Source organism: Euprymna scolopes, chromosome 29 (genome assembly GCF_053919585.1).
Source record: "Euprymna scolopes isolate OS-2025 chromosome 29, ASM5391958v1, whole genome shotgun sequence".
NCBI classification, from domain to species: domain Eukaryota; kingdom Metazoa; phylum Mollusca; class Cephalopoda; order Sepiida; family Sepiolidae; genus Euprymna; species Euprymna scolopes.
The window spans coordinates 106371417-106395313 of record NC_136510.1 but is presented as its reverse complement, the minus strand read 5'-3'; the positions used below and the strand labels follow the sequence as shown (position 1 = coordinate 106395313).

Below are 23897 nucleotides of genomic sequence, written 5' to 3'. Positions count from 1 at the left end.
CTTTTTAATCAGTTTTCATCTGGAAAAAAAGAGTTGCTAAGGAGTAAAAATTGAGGATCATCAGATTTTTATGTTTCTCAGCTGTTTTGCAACTGCACATGTACAACTTGTTCACATGGCAGTTTCATGGTGTTAAGAATAAGTAGGTTTGAAAACACTTTTTAAAGATTGTGGCAAGCTGGCTTAATGGTTATAGTACTTGACTCGCTGTCTTTGGGTTTTGATTTCAGCAGCTGAAGTTTTTTTTTTTTTTTTACTTACAAGAAGTGAATGGTTTAGAAAAAACGTTTCTTTCCTGTTTTTTTTTTTTTAATTCAGTTTTTTTTTAAAAGAATTTAACGTTACGTTTAATATTGCGCAATGCTGGGTCATCTGCTAGTATATATATATATGTATAGAGAGAGAGTTAGGTTAAATGTGTAGTAAATGAATTTAATCAATTGGTAAATGTTCATTTACATGTTTCAGGAAATCAAGATAAAAAAAAACAACCAATGATAATGTACACTCGTTTCAGAGATGATATCTTTATTTAGATATAATCTCCTCATTAATACAATTTGTCTGGATCTTTTGAAACATTTAAATGAATCTATGCTAAATTCACCACTCATACATTGTACTGTTCAGTTTTGAAGAATTTCAAGGGGAGACAATTCAAAATGTGGTTAAACTCATATTGGTAAAAGCAAAACAAATACTGAATTAACAATAACATTAAAACATTTTAAAAATTTTTTAGCTTTTATGCAATAATTAGAATTACAAAATTAATTATAATACACACTTGCGTATTTATATAAAAATGTACAACTTAAAAAAAAAATCACTTTTGTTTTGAAAGTGACTTTTTTTAAAAAAAAAACAACTTTTTAATGGACAATCTCTTTAAAAAAAAATTTTGAAATGATTAAAAGTTGTCATACAAAAATGTATGATTTTTAACAAAAAAAATTTTTGTTACAAAATTAAGCTTTCGTAATCAATCAAAATAATTCAGTTATAAACTTTAAGAAGGTCCTCAATTGTCTGCCCTTGGAATTCTTCAAACGTGAAAACAAAAAGAATTGTCCTTATACCCCGATTCCTGTTGTAAATGAACATAAATTCTTAGGGCTAATACTAGACAAAAGACTTGCATTCATCCCTCTCATAAAACACCTTAAAAATAAATGTAATAAAACTCTCCAGCTAATGCGGGTCATTGCCCACACAGATTGGGGAGCAGACAGACAAACCCTATTAAAGTTATATAGATAACTAGTGCGATCAAAATTAAATCATGGCAGCTTTATTTATGGTGCCATCAGAAAGTCTTACATAAAGATATTGGACACCATTCAACATCAGGGCCTCAGGTTTGCGCTGGGAGCCTTCCGAACTTCCCCCATCGATAGTCTCTATGCAGAAGCCAACGAACCCCCATTATCAATTCGATGCGACAAACTAGCCTTGCAATACTTGACCAAAATTCTCTCTTGCCCAGACAATCCTGCTTACGACTGCATTGCAAACTCTCTAGATTACTCGCTCTATGATATGAAAAAAAACACAACCAATAAATTCAGTCCATAACTGTACCTTCAATCCAAATTACCAAAATCTATATGAGCAAAAAGTAAAAGCTATAAAACATTTTGGTCTTCGTACAAAACCACTAGTAGAAGATGCGGGTATCACAATCACCAACATCTATAATGTCAACCAACTAAGCCTTCCACCCTGGTTACTAAAACAACCTGAAATTATCTTTGAATTAAACAACCTCCCAAAAAATCAAACTCATCCACTAACCTATCAAGAACAACTTATCATTCAGGAAAAATACCCAAACCATCAGTACATATACGCAGATGGTTCCAAAGACAGCAACAGAACCGGATGCGGAGTCGTATCCACTAACATTACCTTACAGAAGCGATTACCAGACCATGCTTCAATTTTTAGTGCCGAAGCCACAGCTTTAGATATGGCACTAGACCTCATTACTGACCTCACCCACAACAAATTTATAATTTTTTTTAGACTCTCTATCAGTACTCGAATCCTTAAAGAATAAAGACTTAAATAACCTGCTACTCATCAAACTATCACAAAAAATACACACCCTTTCACAAAACAAAAATATCAAATTCTGCTGGATCCCCAGTCATTTTGGAATTCAGGGCAATGAAAAAGTTGATATAGCTGCCAAAAATGCATTAAAACTTAATAAAAGCAATGTAAAAATTCCATACTCTGGCTATAAACAACAAATAATCTCATTATGAAGAAATAGCAAGAAAAATGGAATAACTGTCCAATAACTTTTCAAGATCAAACCCACAATAGAAGAATGATTACCAGATGCCAGAAAATCACGTAGAGAGGAAGTGATTTTGTTCTGTATTTTCATTGGACACACGCACATTACCCACTCCTTCCTGCTAAAAAAAGAAGACCCTCCAGAATATTTTGCATACCAAGAACCTTTTACGGTAAAACACTTTCTTTTGGATTGTGGCGATCTCGGGCATATCTGGCAAAACTATTACAAAGTCAACACTATGAAAGAACTATTTAAAAAAATAAATTCCAACAAAATACTAACATTTCTGAAAAAAGTAAATTTATATAAAAGAATATAAACTTTAATTCAATCCAACTCTACCCCCACCCACCCAGAAAAGAAAAAAAACACATCAAAAACTTACTTGACTTACTGAATAAATTAAAATATCTAATCCACAAAAAAAGAAAAAAATGGAACTCTGCATTAAATAACCAAATAAAAAAGGTTGATATGCCGTAAAACCAGACCAAAATTTATCCCACATTTAATCTATTACCGCTCCAGAGGACTAAACCACTTCCTAATTTGCTGATCTTATATCTGCAGTATTCCAAGTGACTGATGTAAAAATCCGATGACCCCACATACCAATTTTTCAATTTTGACCCCATAGCAGGCATTTTTTTCCAGATGAAAACGATTAAAAAGTTTTCCACATGTCTGAATACCTTACATACCAAATTTCAAGTCTGTAGATCAAAAATTCGTTGAGTATATAAGTTAACTGTCCTCACGCACATTCTCACTTTTATAGATATACTAGCAGGCCGTCCGGCGTTGCTCGGTCGTAAAATATGCTTAATATTAAATTTTAATTATTACAGAAACTGAGATGTGTGCATGCATATATTATGTTTTTCTTGTAAAAAAAAATAAAATAAAACATACTTGAACTGAGATCAAAACCAAAACCTAAAGACAGTGAGTCAAGTACGATAACCATTAAGCTAGCATAATGCAATCTTTAAAAAGTGTTTTCAAACTACTTATTCTTAACATGAATAATCTGTAATGTGAACTGTTCACATGTGCGCATTCGTGAAACAGCAAAGAGATAAAAATCCAAGGACTTCCATGTATCAAATTTCAATATTGACCCCTTTTAACAGCTCTTTTTTTTTTTCTGAATGAAAATGGATTAAAAAGTTTTCCACATGTCTGAATATCCTCTATACTAAATTTAAAGTGTAAATCAAAAATTTAAGGTTGAGAAGTGCCGTTTCACACACTCACACACATTCTCACTTTTATAGATTTTTTTTTTTTTTGTTTTATTTTACTTCAGTTGAAGTTCTCAGAAATCAAGGGGTCCACTACATGGGACTAACACTTGAATTCTTTGAGACACATAGATATTTGAATGTTCCATTAAACTTACTTATCTCTCAAACACTGAGTTAGTAAAGAAAATGAGAACATAGTTTTCCTCCCCAATTAACCATTTTTATACGTTGTAGTATATATTTTGTTTTGGTCTCTTGGTTTTACTGGATTCCAGGACAAGAATTTATCTTGTCTGGTGGAGTATCCAGCTTCGTGGTATTACTTGAGGTAACATCACTTGGAGAAGGTGCACCATTCCTCGTAAAAGCTAATGTGGGTTAGCCATAGTGAGGAGATCTTATTTGGGCAGCGAATACTATGTGATTTTGAATATTCGGTTAGGGTTTACTTCTATGGGAAAGTATCCTCATGCCAGGTTGTTCTGACAAACCCCTGAACAGAGAGGCCTTAGTCACTTAAGGAGAGTGTCTAGTAGGCATTCAAGTTCTCTCCATAGATGTATGTATGTGTGTGTGTGCGTGCGTAAGTGTATGCGGGACTCATACTAGATTGGTTTTTCTAAAGATACTGAGGAATGACATGACTGGTTTACTAAATTTGTGCCATGATGGCCAACATGCAACTCGCATCTAATGTGGTAGAGGCATGTTAAACAAAGTTAAATTACCCATGACTTATTGGATTAAAAGCACTTCCATTATTTATTCTTCTTCATAAACTCTGATATATTAATAAATTATTCTTGCATAACTAAAAATAAGTTTAGTTTTTTCATTTTCGTCATCAGTTAGCACATCAGATATGGGTTTTATGTTTGTCAATATGAAGTGAATTTCTCCATGGCCTCATTTACATCGGTTCTGATGTGGTATTGGTTGAGATTATTGTTGACTGAGTCACTTCCAAGTTTTCTTTGGTCTGCTTTTTCCTCGATTGAGATGTATGTATATATGTTCATCCAATTCGTTATGCTTAACATCTCCACATCATCAATAGCAGCTGCAATCCTTGAATAATTTTTTTTTTTTCTTGAAAAATATTTTTAATCAATGTTACTATATTTAAAAAATTTTTATTTTTTTATTTTAGGATTTAAATAATAAGAGAAAGAAATCTTCTAGTGATAAAGAAGACAAGGTAGAAAATATTTTCAGTTTGACTGACTTGTTTTTTTTTGTTTTTTTTTTTTAAATAATAACTAGCTCGCATACACATCAGCAGTGGGGTTCTTAAATTCTCATCTTCTGTACCTATCAAAAATGTTTTCATTGTAAATTGTAATTTTAAAACAATTACTGATTTTAATTTTCAGCGTTCAATATTTCTATTTTATGAGATGAAACTAATTTGGATGCTATTTCATATTAGTATTATTTTTACATATATCGTAGGATCCCCCTCTCCAGTAAGTCAATTGTTGTTGTTGCTATTTTAGACTTTAATTATGACAGTATTTAACTTGTGAAAATATAGAAAATGTCATTTTGATTAAATGATTTTATTGTTAGTAGCCATTGCTTATTGGATGATTTCTATATGATTTATAACCGATCCAAATATTGAAAGTGCTTGTGTGTGTGTGTGTATATATAAATGTCATTTTAAACGATTTAATTGCTGCCAACCATTGTTAATTTAGTTTTATGGATTGTTTTTATCATTTAGAGTTGTGTTAATCATATTTCTCAAGTGCAGGTGAAGCACTCTTAGCTGTGGTAAATAATCACCTGGAGATACAATTTCCATAAAAGCAATGGTCCACATCACTACACTGGGTTGTCTTTTGGAAGAAATATCCTACCTATAAAACTCTTGTCTCAACTAAGGAAATGATTTACAAAGAAAAATTGTCTCATTTCAGGTTATGTAGTTTGAATAAAGACCTGGTCAGAGATACGTTAATTTGGAAGTTAATTTCTAAAAGCCGTCTCTTACATGCCAGCAAATAAGATGGATGTTAAACCAAATAAGAATAATTTCTATAATTTATGACAGATCCAAATATTAAAAGCTTGTGTGTATGTTTATATGTCTAGGCATTGTTTCCAGTCATCCTGAACCTGCACTTGTCACTGGTATTTAGTAACGCTGATTCAGGAGAGGTGTGGTTGGAGATTGTGCAACTCTTACCACAAAAATTCCATGCCCAGGCACCCTTACAGTGGGTATCCATAGTCTGTCAAGACTGAAGGAGGCTACCATATATATATATATATATATATATATATATATGATAACCACAAAAAGAGGAATGCAATTTAATATGAAGATGTTATGTAAAAAAAAACATCTTGGATTTTAATGTAAATTTAAAAATCCAACTTAATGTGAATTAAACTTCATAATATTAGATTTTTTTTTAATTAAATTTTTTATCTGCAACAAAGAAATCAGAAGTTTATGAGCAAAGAAAAAATAATACAAAATGCTTTATTTTCATGGTTGATTATTGAAACGTCACAATTTTGTATCATTTTTTTCTTTGCTTATATACTTCTGATTTCTTTGTTACAGATAAAAAAATTTAATTAAACAAAAATCTATTAAAAATCTACAAACATGATTATTAAGGATTGCTAAGTCTATAAAGGTTAACAAGACCTTGAATCACTTTATGAAAATTTAACCTAAATTGTAATTAACTGTGAATAAAATCTTGAAACCTGTCAATTCATAGCCATGTAGAAAAGTAGCTGAAGGAAATAAAAACACTAATGATTTTATTTGTTGATCGTTTCTAAAGTGTATCTGATGCATAGCGGAAAATATTGATAAAAAATGTGTGCGGTAAGCTAAGTAATTATCCAGGAACTGTTTGAAACAATTCATAAGTTATATGTATTACAAATATTAGAAAATGTGATAAATTATTTCAACATTACGCATCCATAATGTTAGAAGCTGTTAAAACATCTTACAAAACAAAATTCTGTAGTGAAAATGAAAAAAAAAAAACTTCTTTTTTTTTTTTTTTTTTTTTTTTTTTTTCATGACATGGATTGAAAAAATGAATAATGAAATGTTTTTTTTTATGTAGCTTTGGTTTGTGAATCTATACCGGTCAATCAAATAGGTGAAAATATCTCATTTTACTTTATAAAATGCAATTATATTTCCATATTCTGGTGAATGTTTGAACAACCTATCAAATTATCCAGTAGTAAGACTGGAAATGTAAGGGAGCTGTGCATATTTACCTAAGATAGGTGTAATGAGTGAAAGCTAATATTACCGAATGGAAAAACAAATCAATGACAGACTTTTCTGTAAATGGATTTATTGTAACAATTCTTAGTGTTTGGTGGGAGAGTGGTAGTAGATTTGTCTACTGTGAAGTAGAAGTGAAGTCTATTCCTACCTCCTCAATGTTGGACTTTTGGGAGAATCAGCTAGGTTAGAATTAATGTAGGAAATTAGGAAGTTGAATGAAAATGACTGATAATTTCCGTAAACTATTATTGGCAGGAAGATTGACCAATGATATGTGGTGCTTGAGTTTATAATTCTATGATGTCCGACTCGAGAGAGGAAATTAACTTTACTTTATTAATAGAGCAGAAGATAGATAGATGAAGAAAAAAAGTAAAGGCTCTTTTTTTTTCCTTATACATAAAGTTGATGAATTCCAGTGTTGGGAGTGGTACCATTAAAACAAGCAACCTTTTGTGTTCCAGAACTTCTTTTTCTACATAGTGACCATTCTCGGTGCACTTTTGTCAGGAATTCAGTGGTGCATCTCTGCTTCTGACACACATTCATGATGTTTTTTTTTGTCAATCCCCTCTGATCCATTCGAGCGAAAAAAAAAAAGGAGGCATTATGTCTGAAATGCCCCCTCCCCCATATAAATAGGATTTAGCATTTTCTGATATAACTCATGAGATATGGTATTTGTGTTTTAATAGTTTATAAATGAACAAGATGTAATGTTTGTCATTTTCAAATCCTAACTTGACTGTTTGCATTCTTGTGATAAAAATGTCAAATCAACCATTAAATAATTCTAGATAACAAATGTTATTCAATTCAAAAGCACAATGTTTGCTTTCCACGTGAAAAAAATATTTTGGGTTAAAATTTCACGTCGCAATCTGACGTCTTTTTTTTCTTGTAGAAATTTGATGACGACAAATTTGACAAGAAACGAGAAGATGACAGTGGGAAAGAAATGAACGGCAATGATGAAGACCTGGACGATGATGACGATGATGATGACGTGAGTATTTTCTAATTTGGTGTTGTTGCGTCTTTCCATTAAATTTAATCTTGTCATATTTTGCTTCTTAAATATTTTGAGTTGTTTTTGATTTTTCCTCATTTTGATTGCGGCCGTATTCACAATGTTTTAGCAGCTTCACCCTCAAATGTCTTTTTCTTTTTCGCCCCAGAAAAGGCAGGTAACTACTTGGACATAAGGAACTACTATTTGGGATCATCTCTAGCAGCAAAATGTTTGTTCACGTTACATTTAAACGTCTGCAGCTTAATACAGTCAGGGAAGCAGGAAACAAGAACGGAATTTGAAAGTCTAGTAAAAGAAAAGAAACTATTAGAGTAGACGGCTTTCTGACATCTAGGGACCTTAACAGTAAGGGGGTGGGATCTTGCTTCCTGTCGGGAGTGTGTATGTCAAGGGGTGCAGAAGTGCTATGAGTTCATCAGTACACATTCCATTAAAGTACTTGTAAAACACTGACAGAAATGCAATATTGCAGCGACGAGATAAAGGTTGAAGCTTGACTAAGTAGATATAGTCAGTGCTTAAAAGATATTCTTCCTAGACATTGAGAGGTTAATGTTTATTAACTGATTTTAAATAAGGTTGAATATGGAAAGGAAACAATTCACTTGTTGATTAAATAAAGAATTCAGTTAAAAAATATTCAAAGTTGTGAACTAAAGCATTAATAATAAGTACCTGAAGAAGGCCAGAGAATACAACGTCAGAAATACATTAGCAGCAAATTGTTATTGATGTAAATCTGATTAATATATTTTAATATTTTAACTGTTTTCTTGATTCTACAAGCTCGTTTTTCAGCCTCTAGTGTGGACGTGAGTTGTTTTTCATCCCTCGCAAGCGCAGAGTTAAGAAAACTTATCTTTAAGCAAACTTTGAAATGTATAATATATATATATATATGTATATCTATATGTATGTGTGTGTGTATATATATATATATATATATAATATATATACTTCCGACTCCTCTGAAGAGATGGTAGACATCGAAACCCTATAGGATAAGGAGATAAAATTTCTAAAGTATTCTTTGTCTTACTTGGAATAATAGAAAATCCTTGATTTAAATAACGTTTTTTTTTTTTAAATTTCATTGAATCACTATAATTTACTATATATATATATATATATATACTCATACATACAGTGCCATCAAAAAGAAAGTCTGCACTTGTCATTTTTTTCAAAAAACTCAAATCAGTGAATCTTCATTGTGTTGAATTTATCAAGGTTATAATCAAATCGAACCCTGTCTCAACCGCCATACGTGGCAGACATTTCTACGCGATTCAATTATTTAAACACGGCATGCATTCTTTCTTCATTCATTATGTTAAATTTGTTGTTCCACTTCTGAAAGAAATCATCTTCTCTAACCTTTTTTTTTTATCTTTAACAGCCTGAAGATGATGATAAAGATGACAGGAAAGATAAAGGTAAGTTGATCTGAGGATTTTTTTTTTTTTTCTTTTATGGAAATCACTTCAGATAAGGCATGAAGCCACTTGATGTAAGGTGCTAAAGACAGACAAGAACAGAAATATTACTTCAAGCTCAAAAATTAGCCAACGATAAATGTTTAATACATAGATTCTGACCTAGAATACAGCAATTTTTTCTCCCTTGTCGGAAACATCGCTTATGAAATGTGGATGAATCTTGCTTTATACTAAGTGGAAACTTATTTTTTCTTTCAGATTGCTCCATTTCTAGGACATTATTTTATTTTTTTTATTGCATGCACATTAATGGAAATTTACAGAATCAGATTTAGAAAAGCTTTGTGCGAAAGATTTGATTAGTGATTTTATCACAATTCTATAGAAAAATCTTGTCTACAAATGTCCATTCTAATTTTTTAATTCTATAACATTTTTTTTAATATTGTTTTTTCTAATTGAGTAAAAGCAAAGTGTTTTTGTAAAATATGAATATTTGTAAAATATGAATATTTGTAAAAGACGCTCCATATTTTGATTGCAGTTAAAAAAGAACGTGATGATAAAAAGAAAGACAAGAGAAAATATCACACAACCGACCCTTCATTACTTTTGTCGTTTGTCTACTTTGACCAAAATCATACGGGTTATTTGTTGGACAAAGACATTGAAGAAATCATCCACACAACAGGAATGCAGTTGTCCCGAGCACAGGTACATTTTTCACATCAATAAACAAATTTTATTGTCCATCTTCCATCCATTCTCATTTTTGTTTCTACAAGAAAAATATTTAAGAAACATTCGTAAGTCTATATTATCCTTCCAATGTTAAGTAAAGGCCGTAAATGACAAAGTTCTCTCTGATTCTCTCTCCTCTGATTTTGAGCACGTGGTACAGTGGGGGAAGAGGTGGCTGGTTACTTTTAGTACATCTAAAACCAATCTTTACATCATCAACGCTTTGATCTCCATCTGGCATCAATTGAAATGGATGGCTCTCGTCTTGGGGAGGCTCCATGTTTTGACAAGCTTCTGGGTTTGACCTTTACTCCTGATCTGTAATGGAACACGTACATAAAGTCTGTTGCCAAGGTCGCTGGGAAAATGGTGGGATCCTTCTACCGCTCCAGAAGATATCTCACTACTGATGCAATTCTCTATCTATATAAAAGCCAAGTACGTCCAAAGATGGAATACTGCTGCCACATCTGGGCAAGAGCTGCTAAAAACAGACTATCCTGCCTTGACAGAGTACAAAATAGACCTTGTGGCTTAGTAGAAGTGCACGCCTGTGGAACTCTCTTCCGTTTGCCTGTTTCCCACATAACTACAACTTGGATGTCTTCAAGTCCAACATAAACAAATTCCTGATGAACCGCCCCCTTAAGTAAGACACTTTATCAAATCTCCAATACTAACGATTACTACGATACTATCCCATTGATTACTGTACACGCAATAACTCTTATCCCCAAGTGGCTTCCGGGCCTTGATAAGTGATGACCTCCATGTAAATAAAAAAAAAAACATCTTTCGTAACACTGGCAGGTTTATAAGACTGCGAGAGTCTATTTGATTAACCCTGCACGTAAGCAGTTTTTTAAAAATTTTTGATGAAGGTTTCTTATCCATCTCGTTGTCATGTATATCTTATCTACTATTATATAAAAGGAACTTTTTCTGTGAATTTGGTCCCTATGGATTCTAAAACGGGTGGGTCAATTTTTATGAAATTTCACACGTGTTTTTAGATAAGTTTTGTATCGAAATGTCTTCGATAAGTATCAATAATTGAAATCATCCGATGAAAGAAGGAACAGGCGATTTTGACCAAAGTTAACACCTTACACAGCCTAACATCACAAATGCATTTGAGTAGTTATATTACAGCACAAGCAGAAAGGCCAACATATAAAATCAACAGTAGATTCTTTGATATGAAAGAAGCGCATTCAAAATGAATGTTTCTGTTTAAAGCACAATTGAACCATGATACTTCACTTTTTCATTTTAAACTTAAATTCAAGCCATTATCATCGCACACGCAGTAAAGCCAGGCATATAAAATCAACAGTAGGTTCTTTGATATGGCAGGGATGCGTTTGAAATGAATATTTCTGTTTAGAGCACAATTAAAACATGATACTTGACTTTTGCATTTTAAACTTTAATGCAAGCCTTTATATATAAAAAATATTTTTATAAAATCAACAGTAAATTCTCTTCAGTGCAATGTAGACGACAATATATTGTGAACTTACTGCAAGAGACATGTGAAGCTTCCTGGGGGTGCATTGGGATGAGTCCTCAATTAGAACAGGTAATCGATCAATATGATTGAAAAATGGGCGATTTGATTGATTTCAATGAAAATATGGAAGTGTGAAACCTGTGTTGATCTTCATTCAATCCCAGGCAACGTCGTGTCACCCTACTAGTATATAAATATATTGTGGTTAAAAAATATAAAGGCATTTTGCATACGATGGGAATAGCTATGTTAAGAAGTATGGATTGAGGATGACAGCGAGTCGAATGTCTGGCAGTTTAGAGAACATATCGAAATAGAGAGGTGGTGCAAATCACACTGTCAGTGATAAAGGTGTACTGTCAATTTTTTTTAAATACAATTTATTTAAGCAAGAAAATAAAGTTGATGCAACTAGTTGGGACCACATTGAGTGCTCAGTAAGAGCATTAACCCTTATCCTCGAATGGCCTTTGGGCCTTGATGAGTAGGTTATGGAGAGTTGTTTATTACAATTCGAGAGTCAGACTTTTGTTTTTTGTTTTTTTGCATTTGAAAATCAACAAAACTATGGAAGGCTGGCTGTGTACGAGAGGATTGGTCGTGTCTGGCCATGTACGGAGGACTAGAGACATAAGTGCAAATTTGTGATGTGAAATAATTTTAAAAGGTCTTGTGGAGGCTTAAAAATATAAAACGTTAATTTAGATTTGATGGGAAAAACTGTTGGGGAGGACAGAGAATTGAGTGTTTGGCAGCTGAAAATCGAAATTAAGAGGTCATGCAAATTACACCATCAGTAAAAAGGGGTGTTATCAATTTTTATTCACATTTCATTTATTGTAACGATATGGTTCTATTATTTATTAGCAAAATAAAATACTTATCCTTATTATTTTTTAGCTTCAGAATATTTTGTACAGAACTTATTGCTATATACACATGTCCCTGTGATAAATTTACATTCTTGGATATTCTCAACGAGTAGCTTCAAATCATGACAGCTTGTGTAGCTTCAAATCATGACAGCTTGGGTAGCTTCAAATCATGACAGCTTGAGTAGCTTCAAATCATGACAGCTTGAGTAGCTTCAAATCATGACAGCTTGAGTAGCTTCAAATCATGACAGCTTGAGTAGCTTCAAATCATGACAGCTTGAGTAGCTTCAAATCATGACAGCTTGAGTAGCTTCAAATCATGACAGCTTGAGTAGCTTCAAATCATGACAGCTTGAGTAGCTTCAAATCATGACAGCTTGGGTAGCTTCAAATCATGACAGCTTGGGTAGCTTCAAATCATGACAGCTTGGGTAGCTTCAAATCATGACAGCTTGGGTAGCTTCAAATCATGACAGCTTGTGTAGCTTCAAATCATGACAGCTTGTGTAGCTTCAAATCATGACAGCTTGTGTAGCTTCAAATCATGACATAGTGGAGCAGATTACCCAAACAATCGTTCATTTGATGATACAAGCATGAAATTTGGCATAAATATTCGCTGGATAGTAGATTTTAAGAAAAAAGTGCTGGCCACCTGAAATTCCAATATGGCGGCCATTTTCCAAGATGGCCGCCATAGGAGTCCAAATTTTGAAAAATTTCAGCATATTATTGTATAATACAGTGCGTTTATCGAGCTTAAGTTGGTTTTGTTGTCATAATATTACTCACTTTAAGCTCGTTCAGTGTTCTAGTGTTCCTGTAGAAGCTTGACAAGTGCAACTGCAAAGTTTAGTACAATGCAACCCAGTCTTTTTACATTTGCACCTTCCACCACAGTCAGTCTTGCATCCACATTTTGTCAGTTCACTGCAGCATTTTGAAATCGGTTCCAGTGAAGTCCACACAATTTTCCAAGAGTCATCTTCTTTCGACCATCCCCACTTTGAAGGACACTGAAGTTCTGGATCACGTATGACGCTTTGTCCCCAAACATGACCTGCTTGATAGGCAGCTCTTTTGGCATGTTCCTTGAGTCCATTTCGAGTTGGTGGGATTAAGTCATATGACCTTTTCTTCCGTGCAAAGAGGTTAAGTCTTGCGTCATCTACTGATGAGGTTGCACTGGACCTATCATACATGAGAATTACATATTTCTCCAATACTTGTAGATCAGACTCCTCAATTTCAGATGGGCTGAGACTGAGTTTTGCAAATGTGGCTGAGACTTCATTAAATACATTCCATGTCTGCAAGGCTGTCTTTTTTCCCTTGCCATTGAAAGATACAACATCACACCCTGTGAAGGCATGGAAGAACAACATTCCCTTGGATTTCTCTGGTCCTAGATTGGACACAAGGTCATGTATAGGAATCCACCTGGTATGTTCCCCCTTGCCGAATCTCACCCACATTTCCTGAAGACCAATTGCTGTGAGAGAAGGCATCATCGATATGGCAATTACTACAATGTCTGTGTCATTTGCATCAACCAGTACAGACTTGTAGCCCTCCTTAGCTGCATGCCAAGCATGTAAGAATATCTGTGTGTCGGCCTCCTCATGTGTACAGGGTGCCAATTCTTCTAAGCTGAAGTTGGTGTAATTGGCACTGGTAAGGACGATTTCCTCCCTAGTCACAAGGACTGCATTGCTTGTGGTCATTTCAGCTATGGCATCGGCAAGGAAGTGGAAGAGTTCTGATTTGTTAGTGCTGTCTCGAAGGAAGCTCTTCCAGTTTGTAGGCAGTTTGCTCTTCGCGGTAACTCTCCTCCTGATGGCCTTTCCACGTTGTGATCTAGCTTCTGACTTAAGACTGGTCTTATGGTATACATCAAAAATATCTGTTCTCTTGTGAATGTGGCTGTAGTTCTGCACCAAGAGAAGAATATCGTTTTGGGCATATTCCTCAAATGTCTTTGGTGTTTTTGGTGCAACAGCATTTACCAGTGAAGCCCCATCAACAATCAGTACATCAGATTCTGGCTTGGACTCTGGGAGCTGGACTTGCCCTTCGAGAATTTCCACAAGATCTGACTTGGTACTTGGACGTAGGTTACCATTCTTGCTGAGAGAGAGGGGAAACGACTGGTTCTCATGCTTGAAAAATTCCTGTAGATCACAACCTCTAGTTTGGCGGTCTTTGGCATGTCTTTGAGATTTCGAACCTTCCCTGTACTTTGAGTAACAGTTGAACTGCAGTAGTTGAGCAATGGCCACATCTGACTGCACAATACCATGATTCAGATGGGACCTTATGTCCACCCCATGCTCAATACTGCAAACAAACTGCAGAAGTGCCTGGGGAACGGCTTCCTCTCCAAACCCTTCTTGAAATGCCTGGCTGAATTTTGTCTTGTGAGCCAGCATCTCTTTCCGGATGATATCAGCAGCTTTAGCCAGATGAATGGCTTCACTGTACTTGCTAGCATCAGATAGAATGGTGCTTACATCTTTTCTGAATGCAAGAAGGACATCTCGCCCTTTCTTATGTGCTTCAAGCTCAGGGATCCTAGAGAGTAACTGCTCTTTTAATCTGGTAGAATTGACCTCTGGGGATTCCACACCTAGTTGTTGCAGCCGACGCTTGTAAAGTGAGGCTAGATCAGCAAGTCGAAATATCACTGGTGTTGTTTCTGTACCGGTAACCATGCTATCCATGATGTAGATCACAAGCTCTGAAAACGCTAGGGGGTAAGCGTCTTTCCCTTGACCGCTGTCATTCTCCTCTTGCTTCATGACATTAAGATGTGCTCGCTCTGAGTTGTATAACAGTGCCAAGCATCAAGGGTGATACTTCAGCTCTTTAGCAACAACATAACCAGCACTTAACTTTGCTAGGAGCTTTCCATTGTTTAGGGTCCGGGCACACTGATTAAGCCTTTCATTCAGCTGCATGATCATTGCCTGTCTTAAATTTGATATTTCATCCTCTTCTTCACATAAGAAGCACTGTACCTCTGGAGAGTCTGACGTCCTTTGTCTTTTCTCACGGTTCTCTTCTGTGCCTGATGTACTGGGGGTTATTTTCCTTTTCTGTCCTCTTGACAGCTTTGTGTTATTGAACAATAGTCGGCAGCTTTAATGATATTTTGCTTTATTTCGTATCAGTGTGGCTTCTATGCCTTCTCCTTCATCTAACCGTGCTGGATTAAAGGGTATTGGCATATCATTAAGGGCATAAAACAAAGGCACATTTTTTGCCATTTTCGCATATCCAGCATAGTCCTGTTTCCTCTGGAATGAGCTAAGAGGTGAAATTGGAGTTTCATCTCTTTTGTCAATCTGACAAAGGCAACATTTACTCCAGTCAGTTTGCTGTCTAGTTTTGGCATCCATCGTAAGAGTCGTTGAAGTGGTGTAGGCCGAGGGGTTATCCTTTTACCACCTTACCACCTTTGCTCACTTTGATGTATGGGATACAGTTAGGTTCATGCTGCTGCCCTACACCTAACCCGATCGTTCATCCAATATCATTTAAATCCCGTGCGATCTGTACACCATCCGGATAACCATAAAGCCCCTGTCATCCTTGGCTCGGCTCTCCCGCGCTGGCACATCCTGTCAATCCAGGTGCGGCTATCCAACCTTAGGGGTTGGCTAGATAGCATTTGGGATACTAAACTGTTTAGCTGATATTGAACCCCATGCTGAGTTCCACAGCAGTGTCTGTCACCAGTGAGTGTGCCCTGGTAGTGAGTGACATACACTCTCGTCATAATATTCTGCAAAATTCTCCTTCTGTAGAAAAAACGGTGGTACTTAATTTGATCCTCGTGAGATGTGCCGCCTTGGTCACAATTTCTCAATGGGTTGATTCAGGGGCTTGTGTGGAGTGAGGAAGGTAACGGAATTAAGAACACCTGATTTCTTCAGGATGGCTAGCATGGTTTGTAAGCCTTTTTGGGGCATTTTATAGGCAAAAACAGGTTATCCACTTTATCATCCTTGCATTAGCAGTCCTTTTTAGGCATAAAAGTTGGAAAAAATGAACATTTATGGAAATTTGTGGTTTGCTGGCGGCCATCTTGAAAAAAATGGTCGCCATATTGGAATTTTTGATGGCCAGCACTTTTTTCTGAAAAAGTAACTTACAGAGACTATTGATGCCAAATTTCATGCTTGTATCACCAAATGAACGATTCTGGCAAAAAAATCACATTAAGCTGCTCCACTAACAGCTTGGGTAGCTTCAAATCATGACAGCTTGAGTAGCTTCTCAAAATTTAACAGACTAAACTTAGGTAATCAATACTGGAGAAAGCAACATAGATACATTTTTTTTTGCCGATTATTAAAGTGAAATGAAAGTTTGTAATTTTTGAAGTTATCTTCAGAAAAACATATCTTTTCTATTAATTGTGTTGTGATACATTCACCTTTCACCCCACAGAGTTAGAAGGAAAAAAAATATAGCAGAAAAGATGAAATAAGTTTATCAGTAGAACAAGGTTATAGGAACTAATGTTAATAGAAAGTTGTTCATCAAGGCACACAAAGCTCATCTGAAATAGGATTGTTAATCACGGTATGACAGTGATTGGGACAAAAGATTGGACATACATGTTAGATATTTAGTTTATGGATAGTTTTAGGAGTGGCAGTGAATGTTGCGATAGTTTTAAGACTGTTAAGCACAGTTTACAGACAGTCTTGTGTTTGCAAGAGTTTATGGACTGGACAGTCTTTGGTTTGTGACTGTTGACAACTGTTTCCAGTCGGTGTACCCTCATGGCAGTTGTCAATGTGAGAGACGATAACACAAAAGAGAATATGAAAAAGAAATCCACGATACAGGTTGGCAATTGTTAAGTGGAGAAGTATGTAGTTCTATCGAGCACTGCTAGCTGATTCTGATAGAATGTTAGAAATGTGTATTGAAACAAATTAGGTATTTTGCAGATAAAATATTTATCGTAAAAGTGTATCGGGAATGCTATTATGGAATGTTGGCTAAATAAACAAAATCTGTGACAAATGGACCAGCTGATTTTTGTCTTTAATTACGCGAGTTAATGACGTAATGAGATTGTTTAGAACAGACAGTTTGGAGTTGGAGGGGAGAGTTATACAAGTCAGCACAGAAGATATTATCTCAGCATTTGGGAGCTGGGAGAAACGTAAAACCATAACGTAGAACTTATGTTTTGCAACTCTGATGGGAAGTCGAGAATAAAGTTTATATAAAATGAACTTGGTATTTGGTGTTCCTTCGAAGGAAGACATTTGTTTCAGGACTGCAATAAACAGACCAGAAGAATGAGAGACCTATTTGTCTCTATGAAAAAGGTATGTTTTTCCTTTGTCTGCACCAAGTGGACAAAGATGTTATTTGTTGTTGTAAAAGATTTTTCCATTTATTTATGACTAGCGGGGGTACTAGAATAAGCGAAGTAATCACCCTGTTTAAATATTATAAAAAAAATGTTAAAACTTAAAAAAAAAAAAAAAAAAAAAAAAAAAAAACAAACAAAAAAAACTAACGAAAACGCAAACGAACGATGTTAAAATTTCTTAAAATCGGAACAACAAAAACAAAAGAAGACGCAAATGTGATGGGGAAAAAAATCAGAAAAATGAACGTTTAGACTTCTTTAAAAAATCTGAAAAATAAAAAAAAACAGAACGTGAAAAATAGCTTAAATAACCCTGTTTCAATATTAAACCTTTTAAAAATCAAAAAAAAAAAAAAAAAGACATCTCTCACCACAATTCAAACTCACAACCTTTAGATAATGATGCCACGCTCTAATGAACAGAGCTAAGAGGACGTTGACAAAATTAGGTTGTTTTTTTTTTTTTTTTTTTTTTTAAGATTTCAACTAATTCATGTTCCGACGTCATATGTGCATGCATAGAGCAATCTTGTCATGAGAGGACGGTTTTTGGCTATCCCTGTACAAAAATGGCTAGTTTAGGGTTAAGGAATTAATATTTTCGGCCAATTTTTCGGTATTTGTCGGGCGAAGATTCCAACTTGAAAATGATACCTATCTGGCAAAAATCCGTGGCTTGTGTCAAAAGTTTTTGCAAGACATACAAACATACACACACATTATATATAGATAGATGCGAACAGTTATGTGAACCCCCCCCCCACGTCCATACAACTAGAGGAACATTTTAAACAGACATGCACACAATGTAAATCTCAATATTAAAGAGACATCCATTAAATAGACCCTGTTTGTTTATTTATATATATATATATATATATGCCTCACTACACAATAATATTAAAGCATCCATTACACAATATTTCTGAGATTGAGTATAATTTACATCATATTGATCCGTAACAATAAAAGCAACATCCGACCTGTCATTGTTGGATTCGTTTCTTGAACAAAGCGTTGCTATTTTTTCTTCATTTACAACTTTAAAATAATGTATCAATAAACTGCAAACAAAACTAAGATCAATTCAACAACAACAACAAAAAAATAGGCGCTGAATCATATCTTTGGAATAAAGTAATAATTGTGGATATGTTTTGTTTTCTACTCTTTGTCTCTCTAGGTTCGTAAATTTGTTCAAAAACTCGTCACTAGAGATGCGCTAAACTACAGGAAGTTGACAGATCGACCCAAGTCTGAAGATTCCTCAGAGGATAGCAAAACTGAAGTCCGATCTACGGAAGCCGATGATATGAAATTAGCTCAAGGTAAATATTTCATTTCTTACTGACTGAAAAAGATATTCTTGCATCGGTTCCATAAAATGGGAACATCTTTAATAAGTGCAAGTGGTTGAAAAAATTAAAAATTACTTTTGAATAGGTATAATATATTGATACAAGGTTGAAGTTAAAAATTATGAGAAAGTATGTGACATATACCTTGCAAGATATTACTTTCTTGGTAGATGGAAAATTACCTTCTTGGTACCAGTTTTTAAGAACTCTGAAAAAACTGACCGGCAAAATTATCACCCCATCCCCATCAGTTTCCTCCCGCTCTTTGCTAAAATCTTTGAATCATTAATCTAACAGTAGTTCGTCTCATCAAAAATGATAAACTTTTTTTGACCAACATATGAATTCAGATAATCTCATTCTACGAGATATCTATGCAGATATCATAACGGTCATCTCTGAATGCATATATCAAGCACTGAATAAGACAGATGGCGCTATGAACAATGAATTTGTACAATATTATTTGACAAATATTTAATATCATCGGCTCTTTCTTAGCTAAAAGAAAGATCCAGGTTATTGTCAATGGCTGTGCGTCTAAACCTCTTGTTAAAGCAGGTGTACCTTAGAGATTGATACTTAAACCTTTATTTATGATTTTTAGAAATTACCTCTCTGATGCAGTCACGCCTAAAATGGATATATTTGCAAATAAAACCATGCTCTATTCTCAACATATTTTTTATTTATACGCTGAACTTTGTGTTCATTTGTTTTAAAATTATCAAAAAATTGTTAAAATATATTTTTAAGAAAAGTAAGTTTTGATTTCTCATTTAAAAAATTTTTTTTTTTTTTTAATATTTTTTAAAAATGTTTTTCTTTTTTAAATCAGGAAATTATCTTTATTTGAATGCACTAAAGCACAAACACGCTTCAGATGATTTTAGTAAAACGCTGAAAAAGGACAAGGAGCATGCCCCGAATTCTGGCTTAATCAGTTATAACGGAGCTTTGATAGACATTGACAGCATCACGCAACGTCTTGAGAAGAGTGAAAAGAACAGGAGTGCCTTGGAGGAAAAATTGCAAGACTTTACCAATGAAGTTGGTAAGTACGTCTTTTATTGTTGATGTTTTATGTTAGCATCATATGCATACCAAAAAATGTTGCCGTTTTAATCTATAAAATCTTATTTTTCCAACCTTATGCGTGCCTTTTAATTTGCACTTACATGCAGCAAATTACTAAGTTGGATAAACTCCTCACGCAGGAAGACAAAAGGAAACTTTTGCTGAGTTTTTGTTAAGGTTTTACTGGAGAATTTATGCATGGAGAGAGACTAATAACTAATAATTATTTCCTTCACTGCATTTGGTGCTTGTGTAGCTTAAGTGATCTTTTGAACTAACACTTTTCAGTTGAAAACATTACGTACTTGCATGTCATGTCAAAATTAGTATAAATTCTAAAAATTTATAAAAATGTTCCAGTAGATGACGTGCTGGAAGTATTATTAAATAAAAAATCAGTCATAAGTGCGTTCCAAGATGTTGCGTTTAAAATGCTGGTACATATTTATTTAGTCAAAATTATCGATTGCACTTACCTTCCGCTGGATCTTGTGAACTCTACATAAAAACATACAATGAAACTCTATAAATCGCTAGACGTGATAATTTTTATTTTTAGTTGTAATTATTTTTCTACTGGATCGTATTTTTGTAATTTTGGGAATTTATGCTAATTTATATTTTGACATGACCTGTTAGTATGTTTTGGAACGTGTTGCTTTACAAGATCACTGAACGATACAAGCGCCAAAAATTGTAGTGGATGATAAAATTACTTGCTTCAAAAAACACGTGCGTCTGCACATCTTGTCGGATTCACTTGCTGAATAATAGGAAAAAAATAATAAAATGACGATATCAAGTTGATTTTTATCGTCAAATCATGTGAACTAACACAACTTCTTGCTGATCGTATGCAAATTAGGCAATCTTGGACTTTGAAAAACGGGAGAGTTTGTTTTTGAGGAAGGAGAGCTGTGCATACACGCTACATTGAAGCATGACACGTTATTTGAAGGTGAGAGAACACAAAAGGTGCCATGAATTACAAAGAAAGGGAAAAGGGCTGCTGTCAATTTATTAACACACTAACATCCTTAGAATTTTCTTTACTAAGTTTCTTTTTTCTTTTTGGCAGATCTTTTAAAAGAGCAAGTGTTGAAAGGAGAAGAGATGAGTAAAAAATTACAAATGGAATTGTCGCTGATGAAGAAAGAACGCGAGGAACACATAGAGACGGCAAATACGTCGTATAACGAGAACAAGCGATTGTACAATACGCTAAAACAGTGCGAGAAAACTCTGACGGGACTCTTAAAAGGTGTCGCCACCGGTCTGTCGACAACATTACCTGATAAAAAAAAGAAAATAGATAAGAAAGTGAAAAATGAAAATGACACTGGAGAATAGACATGCACACACCTACAACTTTTCTTTTACGTAGGTAATTTTTAGTGATTTTTTGTTTTATTTTTAATTTACTTTTTAAATTAGATGAATTTATTCTCAAAAGAAAATGGAGCTCTTGGATGCAAAAACTAACATATATATATATGTGTGTGTGTGTGCGTGAGCTGCTTGTTTTGTTCAGGCTATTGTTTGTGCAAGTAATATTTACTAAATAAACAATTTAGTTTGTAGGGCTGGATATATTACCCTTATAAATAATAGCGTTAACCACAAAAAAAATAATGCAGCTTACTACATACTATACGACCAGAAATAAATTTCCACTATTAAGAACTCATACACACACACGTGTGTGTGTGTACATATTCACAAAGATAACTAAATATAATCTTAAAATTGGAACTTATCAAGATACTAAATTGCTCTATATAACGGAGCAATTAAAGAAATAGAAAAAATTGATGATGAAAAATAAAATTCAGTAAATTACAATATTTATTGATCCATCAAAAATTCAAGCAAATTATAAAATTAAAATTTATGATCCATATATTTTCAAAGATAAGCATTTTTATCAGAGAATGAACATCTTTGAAAATCCATGGCTTAAAAATATTTCTTGTTTGAATTTTTGATGGGTCAATAAATATTGTAATTGATTCAATTGTATTTTTCCATTGTGAATTTTGTTTCTTACACACACATACACATATAGTATCATGGAAAAACAATTAAACATTGGAAAAACAAAAAAACAAACAAAAGATTGACCATTGTTTTGAACAAAACTGTTCAGTCTCTCGTTCTTTTATTTTTCCTTTGTCTGATTTTTTTTTTTTATTCTCTTTCACACAAGTCAAAGTTGGTTTTTACACGCCATTACTGAACATGTACAAAAAAAAAGACTAGCACCAAGAACCATTCCACTAAAAATAAATGAAAAAAAAAAAAATAAAAAGCAAAAATATTTAGTTTTAACAAAAAAAAGATATTTTCTGAAAAAAAAGTTTTCATTTTTACTTTTTATTCATATGAACTCTGACCTCCATTTTTTTTTTTTTTTTTCCATTCTTATTTTCATCAAAACAATGTAGTGACTGTTCATCAAATAAAAAATAAATAAAATAAAGACTTGTGAAAATGACAAATAAAAATGGAAAGACACTAAATAAATGTGGACCCCCTCTCCCCGCCCTTCACAAAACCTGGAATACTTGTGAGGAAGAATTCCGAGGTTCAATCTGGATAAAAAGAGTGAACGCGTTGAGGAAATTAGATGTTTTAAAATTTTGGTCTTTGAAAATGGTTGACTCTAAACTTTGTATATTTTGAAGTCTTTGATTTGAAAAAAAAAAAGAAAGAAAATTTTATGTAAAAAAAAATGCATAAAATGGGGAACAAAGTTTAAACATAAAAATGTTTTAAATTTATTCTTTCATGTCGATATGACCTTTTTTTTTTTTTTTTTTAATTGAATGTTTTAATTTATTTTTCTAGCAAGAAGGTTTTTGTGGAATATATAATTTTGATTTCAAATTATGTATTTCCAAATCCGTTTTCATTATTATAATGAAAATGGATTTGAAACAATTATCTTTTGAGAATGTTGAATACAAGATGGAAAAAAAAGCAAATTCTCACAATTTTTATCTCAATTCAAGCTAGGCCGAAAAGTTGCTGAAACAGCTTGCAATATCAACAAAGGTCTTGGCTCAGGAATCACTACTGAATACACGGTCCAGTGGTGTTTTAAGAAATTTTCTGGCGTTGATGAGTCTTGGAGATGATGAGCGTAGTGGTCGACCATCGGATGTTGACAACGATCAATTAATTGCTTCTGAATAAGACATAACGTATAACTATTTTTTTTATAACAAAGATATTGGAAAAACAAAAACTTGATAAATGGGTGTCTTACGAATTCGACGACAACCAAAAGAAACGTTATGAAATGTCATCTTCCCTTTTCTACAACAAGAACGATACGTTTCTTGACCAAATTGTGACTTGCAATGAAAAGTGTGCTTGTTACGACAACCAGTGATGCTCAGCTCGGTGGTTAGACACCGATGACACTTTCCAAGCCAGAGTTGCACCAAAAGATCATGCTGACTGGTAGTCTACGACCGGTCTCATCCAATAGTTTTTTTAATGCAGGCGAAACCATTATGACAGAAGTACTGTCAACAAATGGATGAAATGCATCAGGAACTTTGACAACAACACCCAGCATTAGTCAACAGAAAGGCCCAATTCTCCTCCACAACAATACCTGACTGCACGTTGCTAA

General features: G+C 34.0%; 1 protein-coding gene across 2 annotated transcripts in view; it reads left to right on the top strand.

Moving 5' to 3' along the window:
* The window catches only part of LOC145252803 (cell division cycle and apoptosis regulator protein 1-like), a 263934-nt gene extending 240897 nt beyond the window's left edge, over nt 1-23037 (top strand). For both annotated transcript variants that reach the window (XM_080112760.1, XM_080112759.1), the window contains exons 17-22: nt 7731-7832; nt 9259-9295; nt 9843-10012; nt 19006-19150; nt 20019-20234; nt 21336-23037. In XM_080112760.1, the coding sequence (XP_079968886.1) occupies nt 7731-7832; nt 9259-9295; nt 9843-10012; nt 19006-19150; nt 20019-20234; nt 21336-21607 (942 nt within the window). In that variant the 3' untranslated portion in view covers nt 21608-23037. The remainder of the gene's footprint in view (nt 1-7730; nt 7833-9258; nt 9296-9842; nt 10013-19005; nt 19151-20018; nt 20235-21335) is intronic.
* The last annotated feature ends 860 nt before the right edge of the window (nt 23038-23897 follow it).